Source organism: Diadema setosum, chromosome 14, assembly GCF_964275005.1.
Source record: "Diadema setosum chromosome 14, eeDiaSeto1, whole genome shotgun sequence".
Classification (NCBI taxonomy): domain Eukaryota; kingdom Metazoa; phylum Echinodermata; class Echinoidea; order Diadematoida; family Diadematidae; genus Diadema; species Diadema setosum.
In genome coordinates, this window is record NC_092698.1 from 26,327,946 (window position 1) to 26,355,407 (window position 27,462).

Below are 27,462 nucleotides of genomic sequence, written 5' to 3' on the forward strand. Positions count from 1 at the left end.
CGGCAAGCAGCAAACTGACCAATGAGATCACTCTGGTCGTTGTTAGGGGCGGAGCCTATGTGTGGCGCTCAATCCAAATGTTCGAACCAGTTTCTGCTTCGTTGAAACGCCAAAAAAACATGGCCCAGAAAAACGCTATTTTTTGGTCTTTCCTTTCATCATTTTGCTTCAAAATTTCGACAGATGATAGAAGACATGTCAGACTCTAATAATATGTCAAATTCAGAAAATCGTAAGTTTTGACCAATTTTGATGCTCTAACTTCAAACTCGATTTTCACGGCTTCTACCGTGCGCGACTTTAGGACCATTTTGTTGTAGCGGGTCACATATCTTCTGTGGAGCTTGCTTGATTATTCAGTTATATGAAGATGAAATTTATCTTCAAATATATGTTGATAAATTTGCTTTTTAGCCTTTTTCAAATTTTTGTTTTGTTGAATTCCTTTTGTCCAGTTTTTGTAGCTATCACTCTTTTTGGATTTGATTTTTCAGTATTCCTCTTTGCCCCTCCCCCCCTAACTTTCCACGTGGTCACGCTTACCAATGACTTGCATTTAAACATACACATGGTATATCTATACCTTAAAACAGTGTGAAGATATGTTAAAAGTAGTCATGGCACTGGTCTTATGCTTTTAACTTGTATTCAATAAATCAGAACAGATATCTTCTTTCCCCCAGTGACCGCAGGTGCCGTGCAGCCCTGGTCCGTCACCTGATTGATTAATCATACCTATGATTTCAGCTGCTTCTATGTCTGTCGGCGCTTGATTTTATAGTACTTTAACGTTCGGTGTTTATCACTTGTGTATACATCTGCACTGAATGGTACACAGAGTTTGTCGACCACCTTGACTGTGTAATATGTACCAGGTGTTGAATGCTCATGAAGTGTTCAAGGATTATGTTACCCTCTCACTCTGCTGCCATTATTGAGAAAATATCCTCTTTTATTTTCTCCATTTTCTTTTGTATGTGAAAAACAATTTTTCGTTGCAACTTCTCTGATATCAGAATGAGAGTGATTATAAATGTACTGCACTCTCTTTAGTCTTTAAAGAGCAAACATTATAAATCGATCATATGTTTCGTGCGATGTGTAACGCTTTTACTACTTTTGAATCTGTCCCTCCTTGTAGAATGTGTGGTCAGTATGTACTAAAAATTGTTTATGTTGCCAATTTGAGGAGAGGGAATTTCTTAGATCAAACTGAGAAATAGATTCTAACTGGAAATTTATATCTATTGAAATAAGCATGTCATATCTATTTGTATGTCTGAAAATCACCAAATGTGCCTTTCTGTAGGGATCTTAAAGCAGTAATACATCTGTCATTTTACCGCTTGAATCATTTTTAAAGGCTTCCTCAATGTGTTTAGTTCTGTCAAGAGTCTATTCATGGTAATTCTCTGATATTGATCATCGAGAAATGTTGCCGTCAAATACCGGTGGAAATTAAAATTCATGCCAGTCTTTGATGTGAACAAGGAGTGCGGCTAAAATGACACAGAGTCATGTTGCAGTGTTAACTAAACAGGACAATTAATGTACTGACAGACTGTTTTTCTAACTACCTTACTGTAAATCCCATTTCACTCAAACTGTTATGGATCTAAAGCCTTCATTTCTTTTCAGTTTGCAAGTTGTATTTTTTTTTTTTTTATTTCAGTTTCAAAGTTTCCCTGAATCAAGATTCCATACTCTTTCTGTGTGCTTTACATATTCTATCACTTGGTACGTCTTAAATCAGAATGTCATATCTTTATTACTGACAGTACAGCTTCATAGTACATGCTGCCATCACTGTCGTCGATTTTGGTTGTACTTTAAGCTTCAATGAGTTCTGCTTTGTAATGATTTTCTTTGGAATTTGATAGGTATCATTTTGAACATATATGGTCGCCCCCCCCCCCAGTATTTTTTCATTGTTTATATGTGATTATGTAGTTAAATAGTGAGTTACATGTAGTGTAGCAGAAGCAGATTCTGGTAGTAATAGTCCCACCTATACATCTCACTGTAGACCGTATATTATTTGTTCTCTGTGGGTACAAGTTTGCTCTTGTTTTTAAGTTCTAATGTCTGCCAGACTCTGTTTCTCACATAGTAACATGTATGTGCTTTTAATAAGTACAGAGTGTTGCGTGTTCACCTCATTGTCCTACCTGGGCTAAGAAGACAGGTGTCGGCAGTCTTGGTACAAGACCTGTACAGCACGTGGTAGCTCGCCAAATTGGCAACAAGTGGATATCGCTTCGCCGTTTTAAAAAGTACATATCAAACACATTCAGTGCTGCGTTGCTTTTCCGTACACTTCAAGAGGTGGAGTGCATCCAAGAGAGAATGTTGTGGTTTTAATGCTCGAGTTGAGCATGAGCCATTGTATGCCCTGTTTGTTCTCAGCCATGGATGACACAAATGTACAGAGAAATATACATACAGACAGACAAACATAGTGACATATAACATAGATCGATCGATAGATAGATAGATAGATAGATAGATAGATAGATAGATAGATAGATAGATAGATAGATAGATAGATAGAGATACATCTCTGATGTATTTCATTATCTGATCCCGTTTGCAGTCAAAAGAATATCAGTAATCAATGACTATCACATACATAAAAAAAAAATGGTTTAAAAAGGTGTACATCAATAATGCAACATTGTTCTGATAATTAGGCTCACATACGCACACCTGTTGACAACTGCCTAGTTTTACAATAGAAAGGGCCTAATCAACAGACAGACCACAAGCTTGTGTGTAATCAACTGCTCCTTTTCTTGTGAAGGGATTGCTTTCGTGCCAGTAGTCAAGTGGTGTAGTTGACACATTTACTCTGCAGAATTATGCAAATATATTGTATGGACAATCGCCTCTTCAGGCATCAGTCAGCAAGTATTTGCATCAATTCATGTGAGTAGTGAGTGTCAAGAAGTCCCCTGTAATCCCATCCAAATGCTCTGCTGCCTCTTCGTATTCTGTCCCATCCCCTTTCTCATAAAAAAGAAGCAAACCACACATACAAAACAGCATACATAAGTGTAGGCCGAACAGTACCAAATATGTGTTGCAATTGCAATAGACTAGTTGATGATACATTCCCATATTGTCACTTAATATCTACCAGAAAGCAGTCTAATTTTTATTTTTTTTTTTAAAGGGGGGGGGGAGGATGTTTGTGTATGTCCAGTGGAACTAAAAGTAGAATTCTTGTACTTCTACATCACTAGTTTGAAGGATGAATGTTAACATATTTATTCATGAACTTGTGGAGTCATTTCAACACAAATGTGAGGGAGAATTTGTGAACATTAAAGAGAATTTAAAAGTGAATCACAGTTTAAACTGAACCGTGCGATTTGATAAATTATCTAAATCCTTTGAGCAAATTTCTCACTATTTATTCATTTTTTGTTATTTATTTCTTTGTGCCATGGTGGTGATCATACGTGTTTCAAATCAAAACTGAAACGTTCAAAATGACAATATCCATGGGATACTGTATGAATAGAATCAATTATGAATCTCGCTTGTACAGATGTTACTGCTGTTAAACTGAATGTGTAGTACAAACCCAATATCTTTAATACCTGTATGGATAGTGAAAATTCGAGTACATACAACCTTGTATGCTCATTACTTTAAAAAATGTTTACTGTATGTATTTTCTTCAATCTACTCTATCCCTCCCATATGTCTACCTTTTAATATATGTCCACTTTTCATGTTTTCCCTTTTTTATGTAATATTTCTGATGTAGGACAGAGAGTATTTTTTTTTTTTCACTACACCCTTGAGAGACACATACAAAATATATTTCATAGAAATATATAATCAGTGCATAATGCTTTGGGTCTTACATTGTCAAGTTCAATGTACTGGTATTTGTCACTAATATGTACTTACAACATGTATATGTGTATTCCAGCCAACAAGTAGAAAGTGTAATATTGATATACAAGAGTACACATAAATATAAAAAGATACCAAAATTATGATGTACAATACTACTCATGTATGTAACCATGTGATGTTCATAAAGTGCAATCTTCTACCAGACATAAACAATTATCCCCGACCACAGTCATGATATCTACATGCCATAATGTTAAAGCCTTAATTCTAACATCCTGATTATAGTGATTTGAGAACAGTTGTAGGCCAGAAGAGGGGAAAAGTGTATAAAAAACACCCCCAGAAAACTGCTAAACTTGGTGCAGAACTCTCCTCACATGCTTGTAGATAAAATTTGGGATTGCTGTGAATGGGCTTGCTGTTAGAATGGTAGCAAAGATTTCTACAAAGTAGTGCTATAAAAAAAAATAAAAAAAATTAGAGACCAGTGAGAGAAATCCACACTGTAGTATGCAACTTTCCAGTGTTGGCTCTGTGCTCAGACTTTTGTTTGTTTGTTTGTTAAGGTGACAAGATCAAAGTGGCATTCTGCTCCATTTCATGTTGGTTTCAGTAGCCGGAGTAAAATCAAATAAGTGAGACAGTGGAACTTTTGGAGTCTGACTTCAAAATTTGAAAGCTATCTCAGTTTGGATTGGGACATGTGTTTTTTTAAGTGATCTCAGTTGAATAGAGTTAACCACAAATTTATGTAAATTAAATGATTTGATGATGTCATGATCTCACAATAACTTTATTTTATTTCATTGTTATTATTTTTTTATTTTTTTTTATTTTTTTATTTTTTTGCTGTGTTCAGAAAATTGCATCAAGAACAATAATGGGGAAATATGGCCCTGGTAGAAAATGGGGCATCTGCAAACCCTGCCTTCTTAAAAACATTTTTTTTTTTTTTTTGATAGTTATTGCACCTCTTCATCAATTTTTGATGTGAAGAATATGATTTGTTTTTCATAATATCATTTTGAAAAAGAAAAAGTGATTCCGTGAAGATCATGTTTAGATACAAATATAAATACAGAGAGAGTCCTGAGGGGTCGTGATATCATCTGATCTCATTTGCATATGTTATTATGATCCCTATATCTGTTTTGTGAAAACAGTGCTGACTTCAAAATTTTACAACTTCTTTGATTTCCACTTATTCTGTCCGATTTCCACTTATTCTGTCCAAAGTCAATATCAAAATTTTCTCAGTTCTCACTGATAGCTTTTACTCTATCTGTAAAGCTAATATGAAAATGGAGTTGACTATCCTTTTAAGAGCAACAATATACAACAATGTGAGGGTTGCATGTTTGGTTGCCCCCCCCCCCCCCCCATTCATTACATGGTATGCTCACTGTTGTGCTTCATTTCTTTTCCATAATATTTAAAGCTTAGTGAAGACAATTTGAAGCTTCCTCCTTTGATAACAGAAAGACAGGAATATTGACCCAAAAATAGTGAACACTGAAAGGTTTTTGTTTATTTTTTTTCTATCATGTAACTTTATAAGAAGTAAATGTTTATTGAAGGAACTCTCAAGCTCCAATGTACAATGTAACTGCAATCTTAAATCCACAGCAATGCAAATGAGATGGATAGTATTTATGATGTTCTGCTTTATTATGTAATATGCAGTATTTACCACATTGATCCCAAAGTTTTACTTTTGAGATGAAGAACAGCAATATAGATATGGGCTATAACTTATGTTGCAGGAGATTTTGTGGTAGTTTTTGCAATAGTTTGCTTGTGCTTCCCTTCCCTGCCCCTTCCCACAATCTTACATTTCTTACCTTGCCCCCGTTTCTTGTACTTGTAACAATGGTATGAATTTCTTGGGGGTAAGATTCCATGCATCTTTTTTATGCCATTTTATCTTCTGTCTACCAAATGGATAAATTTTAGGTGTTATTTCCTGATTGTAAACTCAATAACAGACTAGCATTAACTCTTTTAGGGAGACTTCATTCTTCTGTCGATGACAATTATTTCATTTGATCTGTGTCTCCATGACTTCTGTATCCGACTCTATCCCCCATACACTATGAAAGTAATGTTTATTATCATTATTATGATTTTTTTCTGTAATCAGTTGTTTCTAATGTTAATGTGTGTGTGTGTATGTGTGTTTTCTTTTCCTTCCAGCTGATATCTCTACTTTCCACTGTTTTTGTTGTTGTTTTTATATATATTTTTTATTGTGTCTCAATAGGAAGGGGCAACCAAGCTCTTGCGTAATGATCTGCGTATTGCATCCAGCTTTGATGATGAGGTAACGGACACAGCGGAGGGAAACAGAAAACAGATTAGCAAAGCAGACTATTAAAAAAAAGAAAAGAAAAGAAGAAATGTAGAGATGTTCTGGAGATGAGTTGAATAGTTCAATCACCCTTGATTATACAACATACTGTTTGAATGTGGCAAAAAAGCGCTGTTGAATTGTAAACCAGCTTATTGCAGTCCTTTACCCCAGTGTATGTGTACCCCTCACAGCTATTTTTTTTCTTTATTATATCTTAATAAATCATCATACACATTCATACTCTCTTTTTTTTTTTCCCCAAGGGAAAAAAACACAACCAAAAGTCACCTCTGCTTGTCTTATTCATTATGTAGTGGCTGTATGTAGTCGTTGCTGTTCATATCAAAAGGGTTTATTTATTGCCTGCCCCAGAACCACTCTGTAATGAGTGCATAGAACATTATATACAGGGCTCCCTCCTGATTATATAAATGCATATTTATGGGAGGCGTCTATATTGGCGGAACAACGCCTCCTTGGCTAGTTCACCAGTTGGTATCACAGTCAAGAACATGTGTTGGGATTGTATTGGTTCGCGCTGTCTTATATGTGTGTATATACACTTGTATATATATATATGTGTGTGTGCTTGATTCATGAGTCGTAACACACTGCACTTTGAGCGGGAACGCATGACATGGCAGCTCCTTGAATGCTCCAGAAGCTGCGCCTCAGTATCGTTATACATGCATGAGAATCTTCCCTCGCATGCTCTCTGTGTACGTACGTATGTGTGTTTGGTGTGTGTGTATGTGTGCAGAAATACTAGCTGCACATCACACACACATACACACACAACACATACTACGTTTATATTTATGTGGTGCATGCTCCATTTCTGCACATATAGTCGATGTACGCCCAGTTGTGTCTCGTTCATGTGATGTGATTTACGTCGTTTGTTCGTGCATCGTGAACTCTGTCAGCGACGTTTCTTCCCGTCCATCCTCACCTTTCACCTTTCCAGAATGCTGCCTGTAACATCCCATTTTTATTCCCTTTCCAAATGTTACTCTTTTCAGTTTGATATATTATGTTCTTATAAAGGTTTTGACATTTTCAGTAGCTCTATACCCCCCTCCATTTTTATTTCTGCAGAGTTATCTTTAGTAGTTGGTATGTGATAGAATGTGTTATTGTCATTATTCTTTCAGTATGTCTGTAAAATAGGAGTTAATGATTTCCACTGATTTTACTCCTGTGTATGACTCTTTACTGTTAACTTTGCTGTGATTTTATACATATATGTTAATATCTAATATTTATACCATTGATGTATTCTATATCTCTTTATAATAGCTAGATTGATCCTATTAACAGAAAATAACATGAATTACACAGCACATTGTGCTAAAAACTGACTTGATAAATCATTCATTCATTCCATTTTGCATATATAATTATACTCATTGATAGCATTTCATCACAATGTGTATTCAAGCTTCACAAATATCTTAACGTCTTTAACCTCCCATTCTGTTTGCGGTGTAATGAATTGAACGTTTTCCAGTTTTTCAAAGTCTGCTCATACGCATTTTGCCTCTTAAGCAGCAAGATGTGGTTGAGAGTGTTGTGTTTATATGGCTTGTCCATTGGTATTTACCATCTTTTGTGGCTTGCATATTTTGCTCACTTTATTCTTGTTGCCTAATAGACCTATCGATGTGCAATGGTTTCAGGTTACTGCCCAGGAGCTGCGATCGAAAGCGTCACCACGAGCCGTGCTGAAGGCATCCCCTCGGTCCACCGGATCTTCGCCCCGTGGCAGCTATGCCAGCAACGGGCCGCCAGACCCGGAGTTCCTCAACTCCGAGGACATTTATGACTCTCTGCGGAGAACCACAGCGGAGATCCAGAGCTACATGCACAGCAGCCGAGACGACCTTGACCATGTGGCCGTCAGCAAGGATGCCCGAGTGGACAGTGACGAGGTACTAGCCGACCTCATGCCGGACATTAGAGTGGACAGTCCGGAGGGCAAGGTGAAGGAGTACCTGGAGTACCGCATGGTACCTGATGCCGGTATGGGTGGGGGGACACTGTCGCCTCCACCAATCCAGCAGCCCAATCATAGATCCCATGGGGACAACCATCACCGTCCAGTAAGCGGTGCACGCAAGTCCGTTCTCAAGAATAATCGATCCCGCCCTTCCTCACGCCCCTCCTCACGCGCTTCCTCGCGCCCTTCCTCCCGCCCTTCCTCCCGCCCCTCTTCGCGCCCCTCCTCCCGCCCTTCTTCCAGACCCTCCTCCCCACCCACTTTGCGCAGACCTCGAACCAAACGCCGCAACACCACCGAGGGTGTGCAACTGCCGCCCCGTCTCTTCGAGAACAAGTCCCACCCAGCACGTGCACGTTCCCGCACCCCCTCGCCCCCATCTAACCGCACCCAGCCCCGCCCCTTTCTTGACCTCTCCCTCATCCTTGGTCCCAACTACCGGCCATCCTCTCCCACCCCGCCTATCTCTTCTGCAGACGATTCCTCCGATCTTGTCTATAACCCTCTGCCCATGCCTACCAATGCTCTGTTTTGTGAGTCTTCGTCTTCCGTCGCTTCGCCTCGTGTTCCTCGTAAAAATTCCTCTGTGTCAGCAAGTGAAGATGTTAGTATCAACCTTCTTTTCCTTTTTCTCGTCTTCCATCTCCACTTCACCTTGCATCATGTTCACAGCATTGTATCTCCTGCTTCACGTCACATGTCTCATCAAGTATACATGTAGCAATACTAGCCCTCTTTTTGCACAGATGCTGCATCACATTTAAGGGATGGTATAGTTTTGGTTGAGATGGGGATTCAGGTTTTAACTTTTTACAATGTACAAGGTAATTAGAAACCCCCTTATGTGAAATATTAAAGAGCATGTGATTCTTGGAGCAATCAAGAGTTTATCCGATGAAAATCATTTTTGAAATGGCTACCTGTAAGATATCCAATAACAAAGAAAAACAAAATGGTCCTAATAAAAGGTGTGTCCCACCTTTTAGTAGGAGCTCTGTGTTTCTGGATATCTCAGCCTTTTTAAAAACAAATTTCATCAAACAGAAAAACTCTGAATTCCTCTCAGAATTGTTTGCTCTTTAGTATTTCATCTAAGTTGTTTCTGATTATCTCGCAAAAAGTTAAGATCTGAATCCCTATCTCAACCAAAACAATGCCATCCCTTTGACGTAGCTTTAAAAGTGACATATCACAGAAAGTCCTGCATTTATTATCCATTTATTATCATATTCTAAATCAGTACTGTAAAAGACTCAACATATTTTCATTATGTTGCAGCCTGTAGGCACTGAAGGACATTGCCTGTTATAGCTTCCAAAGGCTTCCTTCACCATTTAATTTGCAAAAGCAATGCTTCAAAGTTTGTTCGTCACAACTGAAATTAATCTTCAGATGAACAAAAGGATGAAAACGAAAGGGTCATTGCATCTCATGCATCACATTGCTTTTCCCTGCCATCGCTCAGTGCATACACTTTACACATCTTTGTTACAGAAGGCTGTATCCAGGTATGATTCTGCCACTGCCTTTTGTTTTTGTCTATCTCATATATGAGTTTCCTGTTTTGCTTTTATTCTTTCTTTTTTTTGAATGTCCCAGTTTCCTGTTAATCAATTCACCAGTTATAGATTCCAAACAAACCTTGCATTTTCTCCTAATTAGTGGAACTGCTATGCTAATGCAGATGTAGATCTTAGAAATAATGGTATATCTCATGTTGGCAAAGTTCAGAGAAAGCTGAATTAGATTGTTGGTTTTTTTTTCAGATTTGGATGCACACATTCTCAGAGATTTTAGTTATTTTAATAATGATATATCTCATGTTGGCAAAGTTCAGAGAAAGCTGAATTAGATTTTTATGTTTTTGGTTTTGTTTTTTTTTTCAGATTTAGATGCACATATTCTCAGGGATTTTAGTTTTCCCCAAACCTTGATCTTTGCACCAAGTAATCATAAGCTGCCTGCAGGACTTACAGACGTTTCTTAAATTTGATATCACAAAGTAATTTGATGAAATTTTTGAATTAGAAGATATCATTTGAGATAAGTTGCTTGGAAATGGATAAGAAAAGAAGAAAATGATGTGAAGTTATGTGCAATTACACCAATGTTTTAGCCAAGTAGAAATGGGTCGGGAAACTCGAGGACATCATAAAGATATTGCAAGGATATGTCATGTGAATGGGAGATAAACCTACAATTTTCCTTATCCAAGCTCTCAATTTACAATTTTCTGAGAGTCGCTATTTATAATAACTTACCACATGGTCAATTGAAATCAAATTTCTTTTCCCTTGGATGCATTTCTGATATGGGTCCCTGTCGGGGAAGAGTTCATTTTGTCAAATTGTGCTATACAATGTCATGATACATAGTTTGTGTACTGCGGTGCAAATCTTAAAGGCATAATTTACCATTTGCAGATGAAAGCATTAGTGCTTTAAAATAGTTCTAAAATGTGAGTTAGGGATAGAAACAACCACTGTCAAAATTTGAATCCGTATAATCGATGTTAAGTGTTGTTAAATACACAAAATGTGAACAATAGTTATAATAAAAATGTTTCCAGACTAAACCGTATACAGTTACGGTTTACTGAGAAAAACCCTGATATCTCCTTATATTTTAGGTTTTATTGCAAATATTTCATATGGTAGGATGTTTTATGATACAACAGACCTACACATATGCATCAAATGTGATATCTTGAACATTTTTGAAATCACTGCTCTCAAAGGTAAACTGGACCTTTAAAAGCACACTGTCTTTCTTCTTTTTTTTTTTTCATATTCCTCCTCCCAACCCTAAGCCCTTTGTTTTCACCCCCACTACCTCACACCTTTAAATCACCCCCCCCCCAAAAAAAAAAAAAAAGAAAAGAAAGAAAGAAAGAAAGAAAGAAGCATGCTGTCATATTTCAATCTCAGTCAAGCAACTTTCTCTCACCATCACATTCTGGAAAAGTCGCCTGCTCTTTACCACACTGCTCCCACCCCACACTCCTCTATCCATGCCAAAGTCTGTCCAGTAAAATAACAACTGACTGGTCACTTCAGCGGACTGTACGAGCTTTGCCTTGCCCGAACGACACTGACTACGTTCTGATGCCACTCTCAAAAGTTTTATTTTGACATGTTCAGTTCTTTCCACTTAATCTCACTTTTATTGTAATGTTGCTCGAAATTCTGTATCATCTCTCCGCTTTTTGAATTTATCAGTTCAAAAGAGTGGGAACCATCTTACATGCACTCGGTTTTCTCTGATTTATGTATCATTTTAAGTTTATGTATTTTGTGTTATGCAAAGATGGAAGCCTCCTCATCACATGGTCGATGAGGGTTGTCCATTATTTTCCACACTAACCAAAGGGGCTTGTTGCATGAACTTCCAGTCGGATGTCTCTTAGTCATATCATTTGTCGTAAATCAGTTCACAAAGTTGATATTCAATCATGAGCAAACAATCAATGTGCTTGACTTGACAAATGTACAGTATTAATGTGCGACGGATGAAACGATTGTTAGTTCATGCAATACGGTCTCAGCTTGTGAAGATTAAAATGTATTATTTGCATTACATGCATTTACCATAGACAAAGCCCTGTAAATTAATAGCATGGCTGAACTAATTGCATTTATTGTTTATTTATTTATTTATCAATTAATATACATATAAACACTGAGTATCTACTGAAGTTTTAGAGATACAGCACAGGTGTTCCTCATCACGCCAGTATTAGAAGTAGGAGAGAGTATGTTTGGATTGTGCATCTAAAACAGGAAGCCTGCTTCCAAATATTCTTTCTTCAAAAACTTTATGTTGCTGGCATATGTGACCCTCTACAACAAAAGGATCCTAAAGTCGCTGACGGCTGAGACGAGAAAATCAAGCTTGAAGTCAGATCGTCAAAATGGGTCAAAACCATCAAATTTCTGTTGTTGGCATAATCTCGTAGTCTAGTGTTTCGTATATCATCTGTCGAAATTTCGAAGGTAAATGATCAAAGGAAAGGCAATAGATAAGCGTTTTTCTGGGCCATGATTTTCTGACTTTCAACGGAACAGTGACATGTCCAAAGATTTAGATTTAGCGTCGCAGATAGACTCTGCCCCTGGCATCCTGGTTACTGATCAGTCGTGAGTAGACCGCTGGCTCTAAGCTTGAATGAACATCACGGAGTTGCTACGAGCAGACCTTCTACTGTTAAGAGATGAAAACTGGAATACCCCCCCCCCCCCTTGATCATGATTGTGTCAGAAAGAAAATCTTGAACGCGGTTTTCTCAAAACGCTGATTTCCTTGTCCACTCAACATGGTCTCATAGTATCATCAATATCTCTGCAACTGAGTGCTTTCATGAGTCTTATTATATATGAAATTAAAGTAGAAGAGTAAAGGAATAATGTCATGTCATTTTCAGAAAATCGACCTCCCTCGACTTTTGGATCCTTTTGTTGTAGTGGGTCACATATGGTACATATTTTCTGTGTCCTTATGCGGAACAATCACTGTTGGACAATGGCAATAGCTCCAATGCAGCATGATTTTGGAAGAGTTTCTTTGGCAGATTGTGGGAAAACAAGTCTGTAAGTTCTTGCATCACATCTAGAGCTGAAATTTGCCTGTCACAGTTTTGATGTTTTGATATCAGACTTTGGAACTGCTTCAATTTTTTACAGGAAGATTTTTGTCCCAGTTGTGATGTAAGACCTATTTAAATGCTGTGATGCACTATATAAGCGCATTTACAATGATATAGTTTGCGATCTCGTGTCAGGTCATTTTGATCACTGCGTATTTTATGATTGTTTTGGTGTCATTTGATAATGCTGGAATCGTCACTGCAAAGCCTTAGCTTAACCCTATTCCCACTTGGGGGGGGGGGCATTTTGGCCCCCCCCCCCAAAAAAAAACAAGGAAATACATAAGAAATTCAATAAACAATAAAATACATAAGAAATAATTATGAAGCCGAATTTTTGCTTCAATATTATTGTTGAGGATATTGAAAAAGAATATGTTCACCAAAAATTAGAAGTCTTGGAGCTTTATTTTTTGATTTATAGGCAAAATAAAAATTATTTTTGCATAAATTAGCATAAATTAACTAATATAAAATGCATAAATTAAAATTTGAAAAATCTAACTATACAGTCTTGTAGATTACATTGGCCTCTACCTTAGTGCAAATTTTCGTGAGGATCGCGCGATCCACGACCGAGATCTGAAGGGGGGGGGGCCAAAAAGGCCCCCTCCCCGGTGGTTTCAAGTCCCTCAAAAAACCCGGTGGGATTAGCGTTAATGTTGAAAATGAAGTTGTGTTTCGAGAGAGATTGCTATAATTTTGTCATGAGTGGTCTATCACAGCAATTTTCATACACCTGGGGTTGCCACATGTGCTTGTAAACCAATTAAAAAAAAAAAAAAATCTCATATGAAATAACAAACATTTGTCAAAATGAAAACACAAAGAAATTCTGTACTTATATGGTTATGGGAGTATGACATTTTGGATATGATTCTTAGGTGAGATAAATGCTTCTGAAGGTTTTATGTATCATATTATGTGTATGTACAGATTTTAATTTTTTTTTTCCTTCATGTCAGAGGACATACACAGAAAATGTTTTATGCCTTTTGTAATTCAGCAAGAATCTTGTAAGAGTATTCTGGTACAGGTTTTTATTAGGTCATATTATTATGCTGTTTATTTTTGTTATTGTATAAAGTAATAACAGCTGATTGACTCTTTAAATGAAGTGTGAGTATATCACTGACAAGTGTGCAATCATTCTTTCAGGTTTCAGCTATTAAAGGTATCTTGATTTTATATAAACAGACATTGATACTTTTTGCCCAGTTATCACTCGTAAATGCAGTGCATGGTAGTAATTACAATGAGAAAATTCAAACTGGAGTATTCAATCAGAAGCTGTTCCTGTTTGATCATCATATGAAGAGTTTGTTCGCAAAAACCAATAAGTCCATATTTGCTAAATGGAGATATTTGCGATTAACCCTATTCTAACTGGGGTATTTGAGACCAAGTTTTTACTGAGGGGGGGTCAATTTGACCCCCCCTTCAGATCTCGGCCGCCGTTCGCGTGATCGCCGCAAAATTTTGCCTGACGATAGAGCCAGATGTCAACTACAAGATTACATGGTCATACAATAGAAAAATGTTGGTTTTCTATTTTTAGTAAATTAATTATGCAAATTTACGCATGAAATCTTATTTTCACCTATAACTCCATTAAAAAGACTGAAGGATTGCTAAATTCTTGTGTCAGAGTTCCTCAAGACACATCAAACAAATTTCTTGTAAAAAAATAGCACAATCAAAATCAATTTCTTTTGTTTTTTATTGTTTGTTAATTTCTTATATATTTTATTGTTTTTTTCAACCTCTTGTTTTTAATTGTTTTTTTGCCAAAATTTGTTGCAGGCACTTTTACAAGCTTATCTGCATTAGAATTGATATATTTCAATGGTTAGAAGTTGAAATAATCTATTTTATAGCAATTTAACAAAAAAACACAATTTGCATTGGATTTGCACGCGATATCATGAAATTGAGCTGTTTTTGGGTTGACATGCGTATGCAAAACATTGCGTAATTTCAGAATGGTGTATCCGGACGTCGCAAATTTGGTCTCAAAATATGCGGGAGATTTCAATGAAAAAACTCATGAAACAACGCGGCAAAATCTTTGCGCGTTGCGGAATCATGGCGCGAAATGTCAAGGGGGGTCAATTTGACCCCCCCCCCCTCCCTCAGTTGGAATAGGGTTAAAGGTCAAGAAAAATAAAGAGTATAATAAGAAAATTTTTGATTCTTTTGACCATAACTTCAAAAATTTATCTGTATATGTAGTGAACAATATATCATTTAAAAGGTATTATTTTGTACTTTATGCCAGAGACCGTACTTCAAAATCTTAAAAAATGGACTTATCGGTTTTTGCGAACAAACTCTTCATATATGTATATGATGTTCATGTGTCAGGGCTACACCTGTACTTGACCTCCTGAGTTCATGTCACTTGCCATTATGCTGCGTACATTTTAGAAGTTTAAGTGTTTGTTAGCTTGAAAGTATCGTAGTTTGATAGCGTACAGTCAAACAGTCTCATTACAAGAACCGTGATGTGACATCGCAGTGCTACATGTGTCATGTGTATTTAAGGCAAACAATTGCGCACCTGTTGTGGGTGTCTGTGAGTGTCCTAGAGCAACTATAACAGCCACTTGCTTCTTCCAGGCAATAAGTCATTTTATAAAACCTCTTACCTGTTTAATTTAGATTTAAATTTTTTGTTTCAGATTTTTTTTTTTTTTTTTTTTGGGGGGGGGGGTCAAAATTGATATAATATTAAAAGAAATGTTCTAAAAATAATCATATGGTACAGTGAAAAATATCCCAGGTATATACAAGTCATACGATACAGTACAGTGTTTGAACATGGTTAGCCATTGCCGAGTCTATGGTGTCTTCAAAATATCTTGAGGAAACGGGTGAGCCCTTATCATGCTCATTCACTCTTGATACAAAAGCACTAATTATCTGCTGCCAAATTTCTCTAGGGGTTTGTAAAAAGAAGAATAACTGGCTCAAGTGGTAGCCTTCCCCTACTGGCAGGTAATGACGAACCAGAATGCGCTGGAATTTCCTTACCGACGGAATCGGTCATTCATACAATACTGTCTTCCAAGATTTCTTGGCACGGCCATTGGCACAGCCAAGGCTGTTTACAGATTCTATAAAGGATTAAATGATGCACCCTTTAAGGTGTGCCAGTAAATGTCGTCTTGGCACCGTGTTGAAGGCAGGGAAATTGTTGACATGGCATGCTAAGGGCTCATCCTTTTAAGATGATGTGGGTTTGTTTATTCAGACCAGCCCCAAAGCTGATTCATGGCTGCTTTTCTCCTCAAGAATTGTGATTTGTGTTACACATTAGCATCTATTAAAGGGAATGTGAATGCCTGTGAAGTATTTCTCTCTGTATCATGCCCCCATATGGGGATAATTATGATGAAATTAAGAGTTTTGAGTGTTCCTGTCACAGCATAGCCACAGGTGCATGCAGCATTGATCCTTGCCTAATGAAATTATGTTGGTGAGAATACAGATTTAATGCTGAATTGCTACGAAAGTTGCAGAGTGTGTCTGTATTGGCAGTCAGTAGATTGCATGAAGATAATCGCTCGGATGATATTACACAAAGACAGAGATAGTGCTGTGAATATAAAGACATGTAGGATCCTGGCCTTTTGATGACAGGAGTAAAACCCCCTTTCCCCCCCTCTCTATTGAACAGGGCATAGCAGACACCATGGGAAGAGTAACGGTCACGGACGGCAACTACGAAGACGAAACATACCAAGAAGGTAACATTCTAATCTGTCGGAAGATTTTCCCAGACTTAGGTAATTTGTAATTTGTCTCCTCCAGTGCATTTTTTGTTCTTTTTTGTCACTTTGTATCCATGTCATGAAATTTTACAGAAACCAAGGCTTAAGTGTTATTTGTACTCAAACAATTTTCTTTCGACCCAAAAGCTCATGGGAAATCTTAAATAATCTTTTCTCCAGCTGTTTTTGCTTCTTCCCACCTCCCAAGTTCAACTTCAATGAAAAGAATGATAGTCTTGTTTGACCAGAGTCTGATGGCAACTATGGGTAGACCTAGTGTTCTAACCTGATAAAATTAGTCCCAAGTATCTCCGGGCTGGGGTAAATGCGTATTATAGGAAAATCAGTTCGTCTTCAATGGGTTATTTGAGTTGTGTGGGAGTGTAAGGTTTGCAGTATACATTAAGCCATAGAGTCATGTTCGGTGTCAGTCGTGAAATCAGTTGTATATTAGCTCCTTGCGATATCGTGGCCCAGATGTTACCAGCCCATTATCATCCAGTTGCTATTGTGTTTTGTTTCAGAAGACCAGCAAGATGTCCTCGTACCTCTACTGACAGAGCTGTCCAACCACAATGGAAGGTGAAAAATTGTTATAATCTTAATCTGTGTGTACATAATATGAACAGATCCCAACTCACTAGCCAATCTCCATTGAAATCCATGCGTAGATTTGTTATTAGAAAGGTGTTGAAATGATAGTCCAAGAGTAGTGCATGGTAGTCGAATTTCAAGTCAAGAAGTGCAGACAGGTATGCCTAGTTTTACATTTGTGTCTAGTCTTCTCTCAAGTCTGTGTGAATGGGAAAAAAAAAATATATATATATATGATTGATGGTAGCCGACAAAAAAACAACAACAACAACAAAATCAGCCCCAACACCTCTAGTAGTCTTGATTGTCGATGACTCAACAAACAAAATATGTAGATTGCTGCAAAGATGAATAGACAGATCTCATGATTAATGATCGGATGATAGATGTAGATAGATGGATAGAAGGACAGAAGCATTTAATAAGTAGGAGGGTCAGTAGAAGACAGATATATCCAGAAACATGCGTACATACAAACATACTGTACATATACATGCATGCATTGATATATTGAATAAGAGAGAGAGAGAAACAGACAGACAGTGAACCTCGCTGGCTCCTCCCGACAAATTCCCAGGTTTGAGGAGAGGAAGAGTGCCATGATGCAGCTGATCAGACTGACGCGATCGGAGAGCCTCTCCCTCTGGGACGACCACTTCAAGACGGTCCTACTCCTCATGCTGGAGACCCTCGGAGACGTAGAGGTGAGCTGGACACTGGGCTGTGATTTCCCTTTAAACTCTTTCTTTGCCATAGTGTTAACTTCTCGTGTGCCACATTATTCTGAGACTGCACTCCACTAGCGCTTTTCAGAAACATTCTCTTTTTCAAAATCCATATAACTTCTTTTTTTTTTTTACCTCCGCCAAGGGCGGACGTTATGTTTTCGTTACCGTTGGTTTGTGTGTTCATTGTCCTTTCGTTTGTCCGTGTGCAAAATAACTCAAAAAGTAGTTAATGGATTTGGGTGAAACTTGCAGGAAAGGTTGAGAATGACACAAGTATACAAACGATTAACTTTTGGTAGTGATCCGAGAATTTGGGGGAAATTTATGAGGGATTTTTGATATTTTGGCAGGTAGGGTCAATGAACTTGGGAGTTCAGGCTGCGCATATTTGAGGTTTGCATGCGTGCACTAAAGTGCGTGCTCTAGTTTCTGCTAGGGCGAGGCGCACCATGCAGCTGAGGGTTTATGATGTAACAAAGGCTTCTATATTGGAAAATCGGGCGACTTTCAGCACACAATGCTATAAGTACGTATGGGTGGAAATAACTGATATCTCTATGGAAGAACAAGATCAGTGGAGGAAATGAGCTGCATGCTTGGCGGAGGTCTGCGCTCTCAGAGTGCCTCTCTAGTTCAGTAACGTGTTGACGCTAGAGATGCAAAACAGCATAATTGTAAAGAAAATTGCAGGCTTTGCTGTGATGTAAATTCTATGACAAAGCTATGGTTATTTATCTTGCAAATAGCCAGTATTCAAAACAGATCAGTTTGTGTGTGGTCATGCGGTTGAGCAAAATGTTTGAAGTTTGCAATCTGTCGACTTAAGTTGGGCATGCCAGTGTGGTACACAAAGAGTTGAGGATGGTAACAACATCCTCTGGATATTAGCTCAGATTTTGAGTAATCTATAAACACCAAAGCTGTTCAAATGTTTGTTTATTTTTCATCAATGATCTCTATTCACTCAGTCTGAAACTGACTGGAGAAGCCAACATTTAGAAGGACATTTATTGTGTCGGGGCAAACAACCACAACTGCTGCTAAAAGTGACCCCATGTACTTTTGAGCAAAGAGCCAGGATGCCATTGTCTGTGTTAACTATATGTAGAGATAGGATCACTGCTCTCTCAGCTCTACCTGAACCCATGCCAGTGAAAGAAGTGCAAAGGAGCTAAGTTTGATTAAATACTGACTCAGATGGACACCCATGCCTGTCCCAGCCCAGAGGACAATTGGCTGTGTAGCTGTGTGTTGTTGTTGAGGTTTTCCCCCGGTTTTCTTGAGAGTTTGGGTTCCAAGCAAACTGGGCATATAAGTTAAATGAATGTAAACCATTTTTTTTTTTTTTTTGAAGAGAGTGATTATTCATCTATTCATGTGAATACTGCTTATAATGATTCATTTTTGGGTTTTTTTTTAGCCTTCTCATAAATAATATCTGTATTATGCATAGAGACATGGGCTATAAAGTGAAAATGGATGATCCTCCAAACTATATGTATGACCCAAATATCCACCAGTCTTTCAAGGACATACATATACAGTAGACTCCCGTTATAACGAAGTCCTCGGGACTGGCAGTTTTCTTTCGTTATATCAAAATTTCGTTATATCCAAACAAACAAACAATAGAATTACATTAGAGTGGATAATCTTGCGGCCTGACTTTTTACTTCGTTGTAACCGGAATTTTGTTGTAACTGTGTTCTCATAACGGGAGTGCACAGTACTTGTGTTGAGATTGTGGCACTAGCCATAAGAAATCGAGATAAGTGTACAGATGCGTACATGTTTTGACAAAGCAAATGTCCCCGCAAACATCTGCCTCTTTATTTAAGGGTATTTTTGTTAACTTTTTTCATCACCACTTCCCAGGCGTCGATCCGTGCCATGGCTCTGCGAGTCCTTCGGGAGATCCTGCGAAACCAGCCAGAGAGATTCAGGGACTATGCCGAGCTGACTATCCTTAAGATTCTGGAGGCCCACCGAGATCCTCAGAGCGAGGTACATGACATGGTGCACAGTTCTTTCAATGTCCAGCAGTCTTTTCTTGCTCTATACAAGTCCTTGATCAGTTCATTAGCTGTACATGTATATTATCCCTGTTGTATTCATTTTCATTTGTGTGTAAATTTTTATGCCTCCGCCACGAAGTGGTGCCGGAGGCATTATGTTTTCGGGTTGTCCGTCCGTCCGTACGTCCGTATGTACGTCCGTACGTACGTCTGTACGTCCGTCCGTCCGCATTCGTTTACGCGATAACTTGAGTAATATTTACTGGAATTTTACCAAACTTGGTCCAAGTATGAAGTATGATGGGGCAATTAGTTGAGTAGATTTTAGTGACATTGGCAAGAGGTCAAAGGTCAAAAGGTCAAGGTCAAATGCTACAAATGTTGCAATTTCCCCCATATCTATGCAATGCCCGAAGGTATTTTCTTGAAACTTGGTGTGGACATGTACTACTTAGATTTTGGGTGAAATCGGCTAAAGGTCAAAGGTCAAAGGTCAAGGTCAAATCATGAAATTGTATCCGTTTACGCGATAACTCAAGACTGGGTGGAGCAAATTTCACCAAACTTTGTTGGTGGATGATGTATGATGGGACAATTACTTGATTAGTTTTTCAGTGAAATCGGACAGAGGTCAAAGGTCAAAGATCAAGGTCAAATCCTAAAATTTATCTGTTTACGTGATAACTCAAACCTGGATGAAGCAGCTTTCACCAAATTTGGTCCAAGGATGATGTATGATGGGACAATTAGTTGAGTAGATTTTAGTGACATTGGCAAGAGGTCAAAGGTCAAAAGGTCAAGGTCAAATGCTACAAATGTTGCAATTTCCCCCATATCTATGCAATGCCCGAAGGTATTTTCTTGAAACTTGGTGTGGACATGTACTACTGCGTAAAGATTCTCCAGAGAGAGTTTCATGTCATAAGGTCAAAGGTCAAAAGGTCAAAAGTTAGGTGAAAATGTTGCAATATTACTTTTCTCGCAAATGGTTCAATGTATCTTCGTGGAACTTGGTACATATGCATGTACTTTCTGGCAGGGATTATCTAGGGAATTTAGGGGTCATGGGTCAATAGTCAGGGGTCAGAGGTCAAGGTCAACTCCTCAAAATTTTGCTATTTCCCTCATATACTAGTATATGTGCAATGCTTGCATTATTAGTTTCAAAACCTAATACATGCATTACCTAATGGAGATTCTGCGGGAATTTCCAGCCAGAAGGTCAAAGGTCAAAGGTTAAGGGTCAAAGGCCAGGTTTCAATGCCCCCCCCCCCCCAAAAAAAAAAAAGAAAAAAAAATATATATATATTTTGTACCGTCATCACACTCTTTCTTCGTACCTTGGAAATTACTCAATGCATAAACTTTCCCAAAATTCCCCAAATATGTGTACCTGCACTCTTAGAAAATTATAGCAAACCCAGTTCAAAACATTTCTGACAAACCTGTCATTTCAATATTTTGCCAGTTATGTGAAACTATCATGGATCACACATTGTGAAGACATTGTACTATACGCCTATTGGGAGAATCATGCATTATGGCGGAGGCATCAGTCGCCATAGCGACATTTCTAGTTCCTCATAGAGCTCTGACATTGTTATGGAAAGATGGGAAACATATAAAGAAAATTCTTAATACAATTTGATGATCAAAACATGGCTTACAGCGTATTATCACTTCAAGTTAACTTTGAAATTACATGTATTTATACTTGTATCAACAAATGACTCTTGTGTTTGGGGTGTTCTTTGTGTTGCTGGGGTTGTTTTTTTGTTTGTTTTTTTTTTGGTAATGTGCCATTTATTCAAGGCAAGGTTACCTTCATTTGTAGATTTCAGAGTCAGCTTTTGCTGAGTTCAGTGACAACTTCTATGTACATTTTCTTTCTGTTGTGCTTGATGGAGAGTATTTTGGTAGGTGTAGAGTTGAAGCTCTCTTCCATGGATAGAGAAGGGCGGAGGCTCAAACCTCAGCTTGTAGTGGATGAAAAGATATCAACAAGGTGCATTCAAGATAAAAGCGTATGGAGGGCCCCTGACTTTTGACCTGGTACCCAGCCTACCAAATGATTCTCTGTCTTTTTGCCCCCTTTCCTCTCTGCCTTCACCCGTACCACACCTCTCTCTACCGGCAGGTGGTTCGCCAGGCTGAAGAGACTTCGGCCACCCTGGCCAACTCCATCGCCCCCAACCAGTGTGTGAGGGTCCTGTGCCCGATCATCCAGACTGCTGACTGTCCCATCAACCAGGCAGCCATCAAGATGCTGACCAAGGTAAGCCTTCCGTCGTTCTCGGTTTCTCCCGTTAAAAAATAAAATCTCACTCACATAGTACTGTTGATGAAAGATTTATGATTTGTGAAAGTGTTAAATTAGAAATACGCTGGGAGCTTCCTGGCTTTTGCTGAGTTACCAGAATAAAGAGATTTTTCTTTTTTCACCCAGTAACCATGCTACAACATGTAATTGCAGTTTTTTATGAGTTATAATTGATGTAAGCACTGACCCTTTTTCAGAACTTGGACTCAGAATGTGGAAGACATTCACTTTGACGAAGGAAATCATTTCATATGATTTATTTCTGTTGCGAATAGAAATTTTGAAGAAAAAATGGAAAGATTACATTTCCATATTTTTGTGTTGGGATAACTTGTGAAATATAGTTTATTCTGACATTTACTAAAGTGTAATTGCTGAGAGAAAAATGTACATGCAAATGTTCTCATTGTGTAGTTTTGGATTTATGATATTGCACCCCTGTACCATAGACCATATTTTCATAATACACATCGAGATGCAGTTACTTTGTTTTTGTGTGAAGGTACAATCACTAAGAATGCACGTACATTATATAGGTCAGCAAAGAGTATGTGACGAGTTTGATTGGAAAATGAGTTAACTTCGTTGTTAAATTTGAGATATATACAATGTATGTGCTGGAAAAAAAAAAACAATAATGAGAAAATATGGGATATTTTTAAACATACATGTAACTTCAAGAATGTTTATTATGTAACAATTAAGGCATCACTGGAGAGGTTTTATTTTGTTGTTTCTGATGATGGACTTACTTTAAAGTGGTCCAAAGTGTTTACCAATGGTGCTTAATCAGTTTTACGATGAAATTCTTCATGTGTTGGTCTGTGCAAGGCTCTTGTCGGTAGCACATATTTCATAGCAAGAGATAAATGATCAATCTCTCCTGTTCACCAATCTCTAATTGTCCTCCCCCCCCCCCCCCAATCTTTCTTCTCCTCTGCTTCCACCAGGTTGTCGAGTTGATGTCGGAGGCGGAGGTCGTGGAGATTCTGGGCGAGGTCATCCCGGTTCTCCTCAAATCATACGACCACCCGGAGAGCAGCGTCCGCAAGGCCAGCGTCTTCTGTCTGGTGGCCATCTATGGGGTCATCGGGGACCAGCTCAAGGATAGACTGTCCGACCTCCCGGGCAGCAAGGTGAGACAGAGGGGGGCAGCTACCGGTAGCTATTATAGAATAAGTAGCGAGAACCCTGCGATCTCATTGCTAGAGAACTATGGGTTGATTTTTTACTAGCCACACACTGAGTCACATTGGTAAACATGTTATCGCGCACTTGTAGCAAGAGTACGCACACTTGTAACAAAGGTTCGCGCACTGAGCAATCGTTCGCGCATTCAGTACGAGACGCTTATTGGCTAAAAAATTATGCATCTAGTAGTTTATCCATGGATCCAGTATTTACTGGATGCATGGTTTTGAAGTACTGGATGCATGATTTTCGGGCTTTTGTCTATGGCAAGCCAAAAGGAAACATGATAGAAAAATGGATTTGTGGCAAGAAAATTACCCATTCTATAGCACAAATGACGCACATGTCTTTTCATGTATCAGTCACAATAGTGTGCATGAGGTAATTATGGAATTTAGCATACACCCACTGGGCTTTGCGTTGTGGGTTAAGCATTCCATAGTTACCTTATGCACACAACTATGACTGATGCACTCAGACCTGTGCATCATTTATACACTGTAGATATATACCATCCATTACACCCCTGTCCCTCTTGAGGCTTGGCAAACTTCAAAGCCGTGAAACTAACGGTGTGACCCCCCACCCTCAGCTTTGAATTTACTCTCACAAATGACATAGGATTAGGTGGATGGAAAGATGGATGAATCACTGTGGAAATGGGATAGTTATGGAATAATTGGAGTTTTGTTTAATATCATAGATGAGTTTATCAGCAGAGACTCCAACCCTCCCGCTTTCGACGAGAGATCTCCCGCCGACAGCCCATATTTGCAAAATCTCCTGTTCTCCCGCTTGAGATTTAATTTCTCCCGCTTGAAATGATTTCTTACTTAGTGTCATCGTATGTTGAAAAATAAGCCTCAGATAGCATGAGATAACATCTAGAACCCTAGAGCTGGACCCCGGCCACAAGGAACTTCGCGCTTTGCGCACATCGAGTTGGCGTCTCCTGTTTGCCAGGGGTTTTAGGCGGGAGAATCTCCAGATCAGAAGGTGCTTGGGGGTTGGAGTCTCTGTATCAGTGTGTTAGTTCCAACCCTCGTTCGACATTTTGTGATAATCTGTGTTTTGTTTGTTTCATTTCCTTCTCCCAGATGAAATTACTGAACCTCTACATCAAGCGAGCTCAAGCAGAGAAGGATGCGCAGACACCGTCGCCTAGCAGCCCCTCCGCACTGTCAACTGGGAGTAGGTAACCAGCCACAGGGCGGGGCAGCCCAACCTTCCTCTCCCCATCCCCCATCCCCCATCTCGACCCGTCAAGGCGGCCTTCCGCTCCACAGAGGTTGCCCCAGCAGGAGGACTGAATGGGCAACAGTTCATCCAGAAGCACAAACTGTGAGGGGATGTATACTCCCCAAATACAAATAGAAACAGACTTTGTCTCGCTGCATGTGATGTGTATTAATCAAAGGTGAAGGGTATATTATACACTGTATCTCGAGCTGGTGGTCCCACGCCCAAGAATAGTTGTTGTATCAGTCATGAAGGGGCATTAGCATTTATGCACACACTAAAACAATAACAGATAGTGATAGTTACTCTCAGCTCTGCATGCTCAATAATCGCTTTCACAAGTCACAGACATTATCTCAAATTGGACATGGCTATTATTACACGGCTGTTTCCTTTCCGTTTGCTTTTGAAATATATCTTGGCAGTTGATATATGGAAGACCGATTCCCCCGGTTTACCAACAGGCATTTCTTCTAAATCCAGGCCAACTAAACCTCCCTCTCCTCACTCATACTCTGTTAATCACTTGATATCTCATTCAGCACAGAATTCATATTCTTAGTGTCAATGGTGGTTTATAAGAAATATTTCAAGGCAAGTTATCAGTATACCCTGTCTAACTCACTCTTCTTTCTTTGTTGTGTTTAGAATGTGTATTGATTGCAGTCAAATCAGCTACAGTGTCTTTATCTTTTTATTTGTTAAAGTAGACATGTGCATGCCAGGAATTCAGGGCAGGTTGAATGCAACAGTTTTGTCTAAAGGCCACCGCACACTACACGATCAGACTGGTCTTAAAGTCGTAAGCCAAGCTGGGTCTTAAGACCAGTCGTACGACTGGACACCGCACACTATGCGACCGAACCTTACGAGTAGGCTTAAAGCGCACGCAGTGTGCACTGCGCGCACTTGCATTTTACTGCATTGTGAATGGCTGAAAGCCTACTACCGGTCGTAGAAATTCAACATGTCAAATCTCTACGACTGGCGCTAAGACCCAGTCGTACAACAAGAAAATGGCAAGACTGTGACGTCACACTTCTAGTCTTAAGGTCTTAAGACTGGTGAACCGGGGCAAAATCATGTAGTGTGCGGTGGGCTTCAGTTGCCTTACACTAAATGGTTCCCATTTTATACTCATCGCAGTGTTCTACCGGTATAAGTGATGGATATATAAGAAACTCTGTGAATACACTTGTAGCGTAATCCAAAAGATATTTCCTACCAGCCTCCACAATCACTGGCTATCTCTCTCTTTACTAGCTGTTTATCTCTCACTTCCTCTATTACATGTTGAGATATTCTCTCATCAAATGACCTCGCCACATCTCTATCAGACGAGTGAGCTGAAATACTTATTTCCCTGATTGATATACTCATGATTAAAGGGATCATATTGTTTTGGTTGAGACCTAATTTCAGGTTTCTAACATTTTTTGGTGAGATAATGAGAAACCTCTTATGAAATATGAAAGAGCATGTAATTCTATGAGGAATTCAATGTTTATTTGATGAAAATTGGTTTTGAAATGGCTGAGATATCCAAAAAAGAGCAATTGTAATAAAGTGTGGGACCCACACTTTATTACAATCGTTCTGTTTTACTTTGTCTTTGGATGTTTCAGTCATTCCAAACCCGATTTTCATCAAATAAACTTTGAATTCCTCTTGAATGGTATGCTCTGTACTGTATCATAAGACTTTTTAATGTTTTCTTGGTATCTCGCAAAAAGCCAAAAGCCCAATTCTCATCTCCACAAATACTGTACTATCCCTTGAAGGTATTACACACAGAATTGCTCGAGATGAAACCTGTTCAATGCCAATGAGCCATTTGTGCACAGTTTCACACACAAACCTATGGACAAGTAATGAGTGTGGCAGTCAGAGGGTTAATCCAACCATATGTGTATTAGTTTGTGTATCTTTAGGCAGGATTTCAATGTCACAGGATATAAGCTGATTAGACAAGTGTGATGAATTTTCAAATACCATCTGGCTATTAGCAAGACAAGTGTTATTTCTGTCATTACAGGTACCTACTACAGCTAGTATTTTTCCATATTGCCATCTTCACTTCAAAGCAGATTGTGTCTGAATGCACATTTCACACAGCCTTTTTTTGTAATGCTGCTGCAAATTCGTGTGGCACTCGATCTCAAACAAATTAACTCTGGATGCGGTTTTGCTTGTAAGAGGAAAATGGAAGCACACTCCTGTAAAACCAGAAATTTTTGCTTGAAATTTGTCAGACAGATTTGCTTTGTGTGCATTCAGCATCCCTTTTACCCGCATTCTATTGGCGGTGATTTGGGGATTAGCCATTCAATTCAAGACACTATCCAACGAATCACCAAAGAGTAGAAAAATGCTATTAAGGAAGAAAAGGAGGAAAAAACCTCGCATCTTTCAAACGGAAGGATTTCATGCATGACGGATAACTCTGGTGTGTTGTCAAAGGGACAAAGAAATCCTCGCTTTCACTGAGAAGAGCTTGTGTCGGTTGCAAGGTCCACCGATGTATGTCCACGAGAAGTCCAAAGCTCCGTAAACTGACACCTTGTGTTTTTTCCTTCCCAAGGGTAAGCTCTACTCTCCAGTCCTCTCCCGTTGCAGAAACTTGATCATCGTTTGGAAAAGTTATTCACTGCTTACGACATGATTTCAGGCATGGTCTGTAATGTATTTAATCCTCATGCTCCATAAGTAAGGCTCTTGTATGATAATTTGTCCAGGCGTTCAGG

The 27,462-nt window shown here is 38.8% G+C and overlaps 1 protein-coding gene across 1 annotated transcript in view; it reads left to right on the top strand.

Moving 5' to 3' along the window:
- The window catches only part of LOC140238253 (CLIP-associating protein 1-like), a 121,671-nt gene extending 96,078 nt beyond the window's left edge, over positions 1–25,593 (top strand). The window contains exons 29-37 of the mRNA XM_072318188.1: positions 6,128–6,187; positions 7,897–8,820; positions 16,538–16,607; positions 17,156–17,213; positions 17,803–17,929; positions 19,829–19,957; positions 22,106–22,243; positions 23,239–23,424; positions 24,577–25,593. Of these exons, the coding sequence (XP_072174289.1) occupies positions 6,128–6,187; positions 7,897–8,820; positions 16,538–16,607; positions 17,156–17,213; positions 17,803–17,929; positions 19,829–19,957; positions 22,106–22,243; positions 23,239–23,424; positions 24,577–24,678 (1,794 nt within the window). The 3' untranslated portion in view covers positions 24,679–25,593. The remainder of the gene's footprint in view (positions 1–6,127; positions 6,188–7,896; positions 8,821–16,537; positions 16,608–17,155; positions 17,214–17,802; positions 17,930–19,828; positions 19,958–22,105; positions 22,244–23,238; positions 23,425–24,576) is intronic.
- The last annotated feature ends 1,869 nt before the right edge of the window (positions 25,594–27,462 follow it).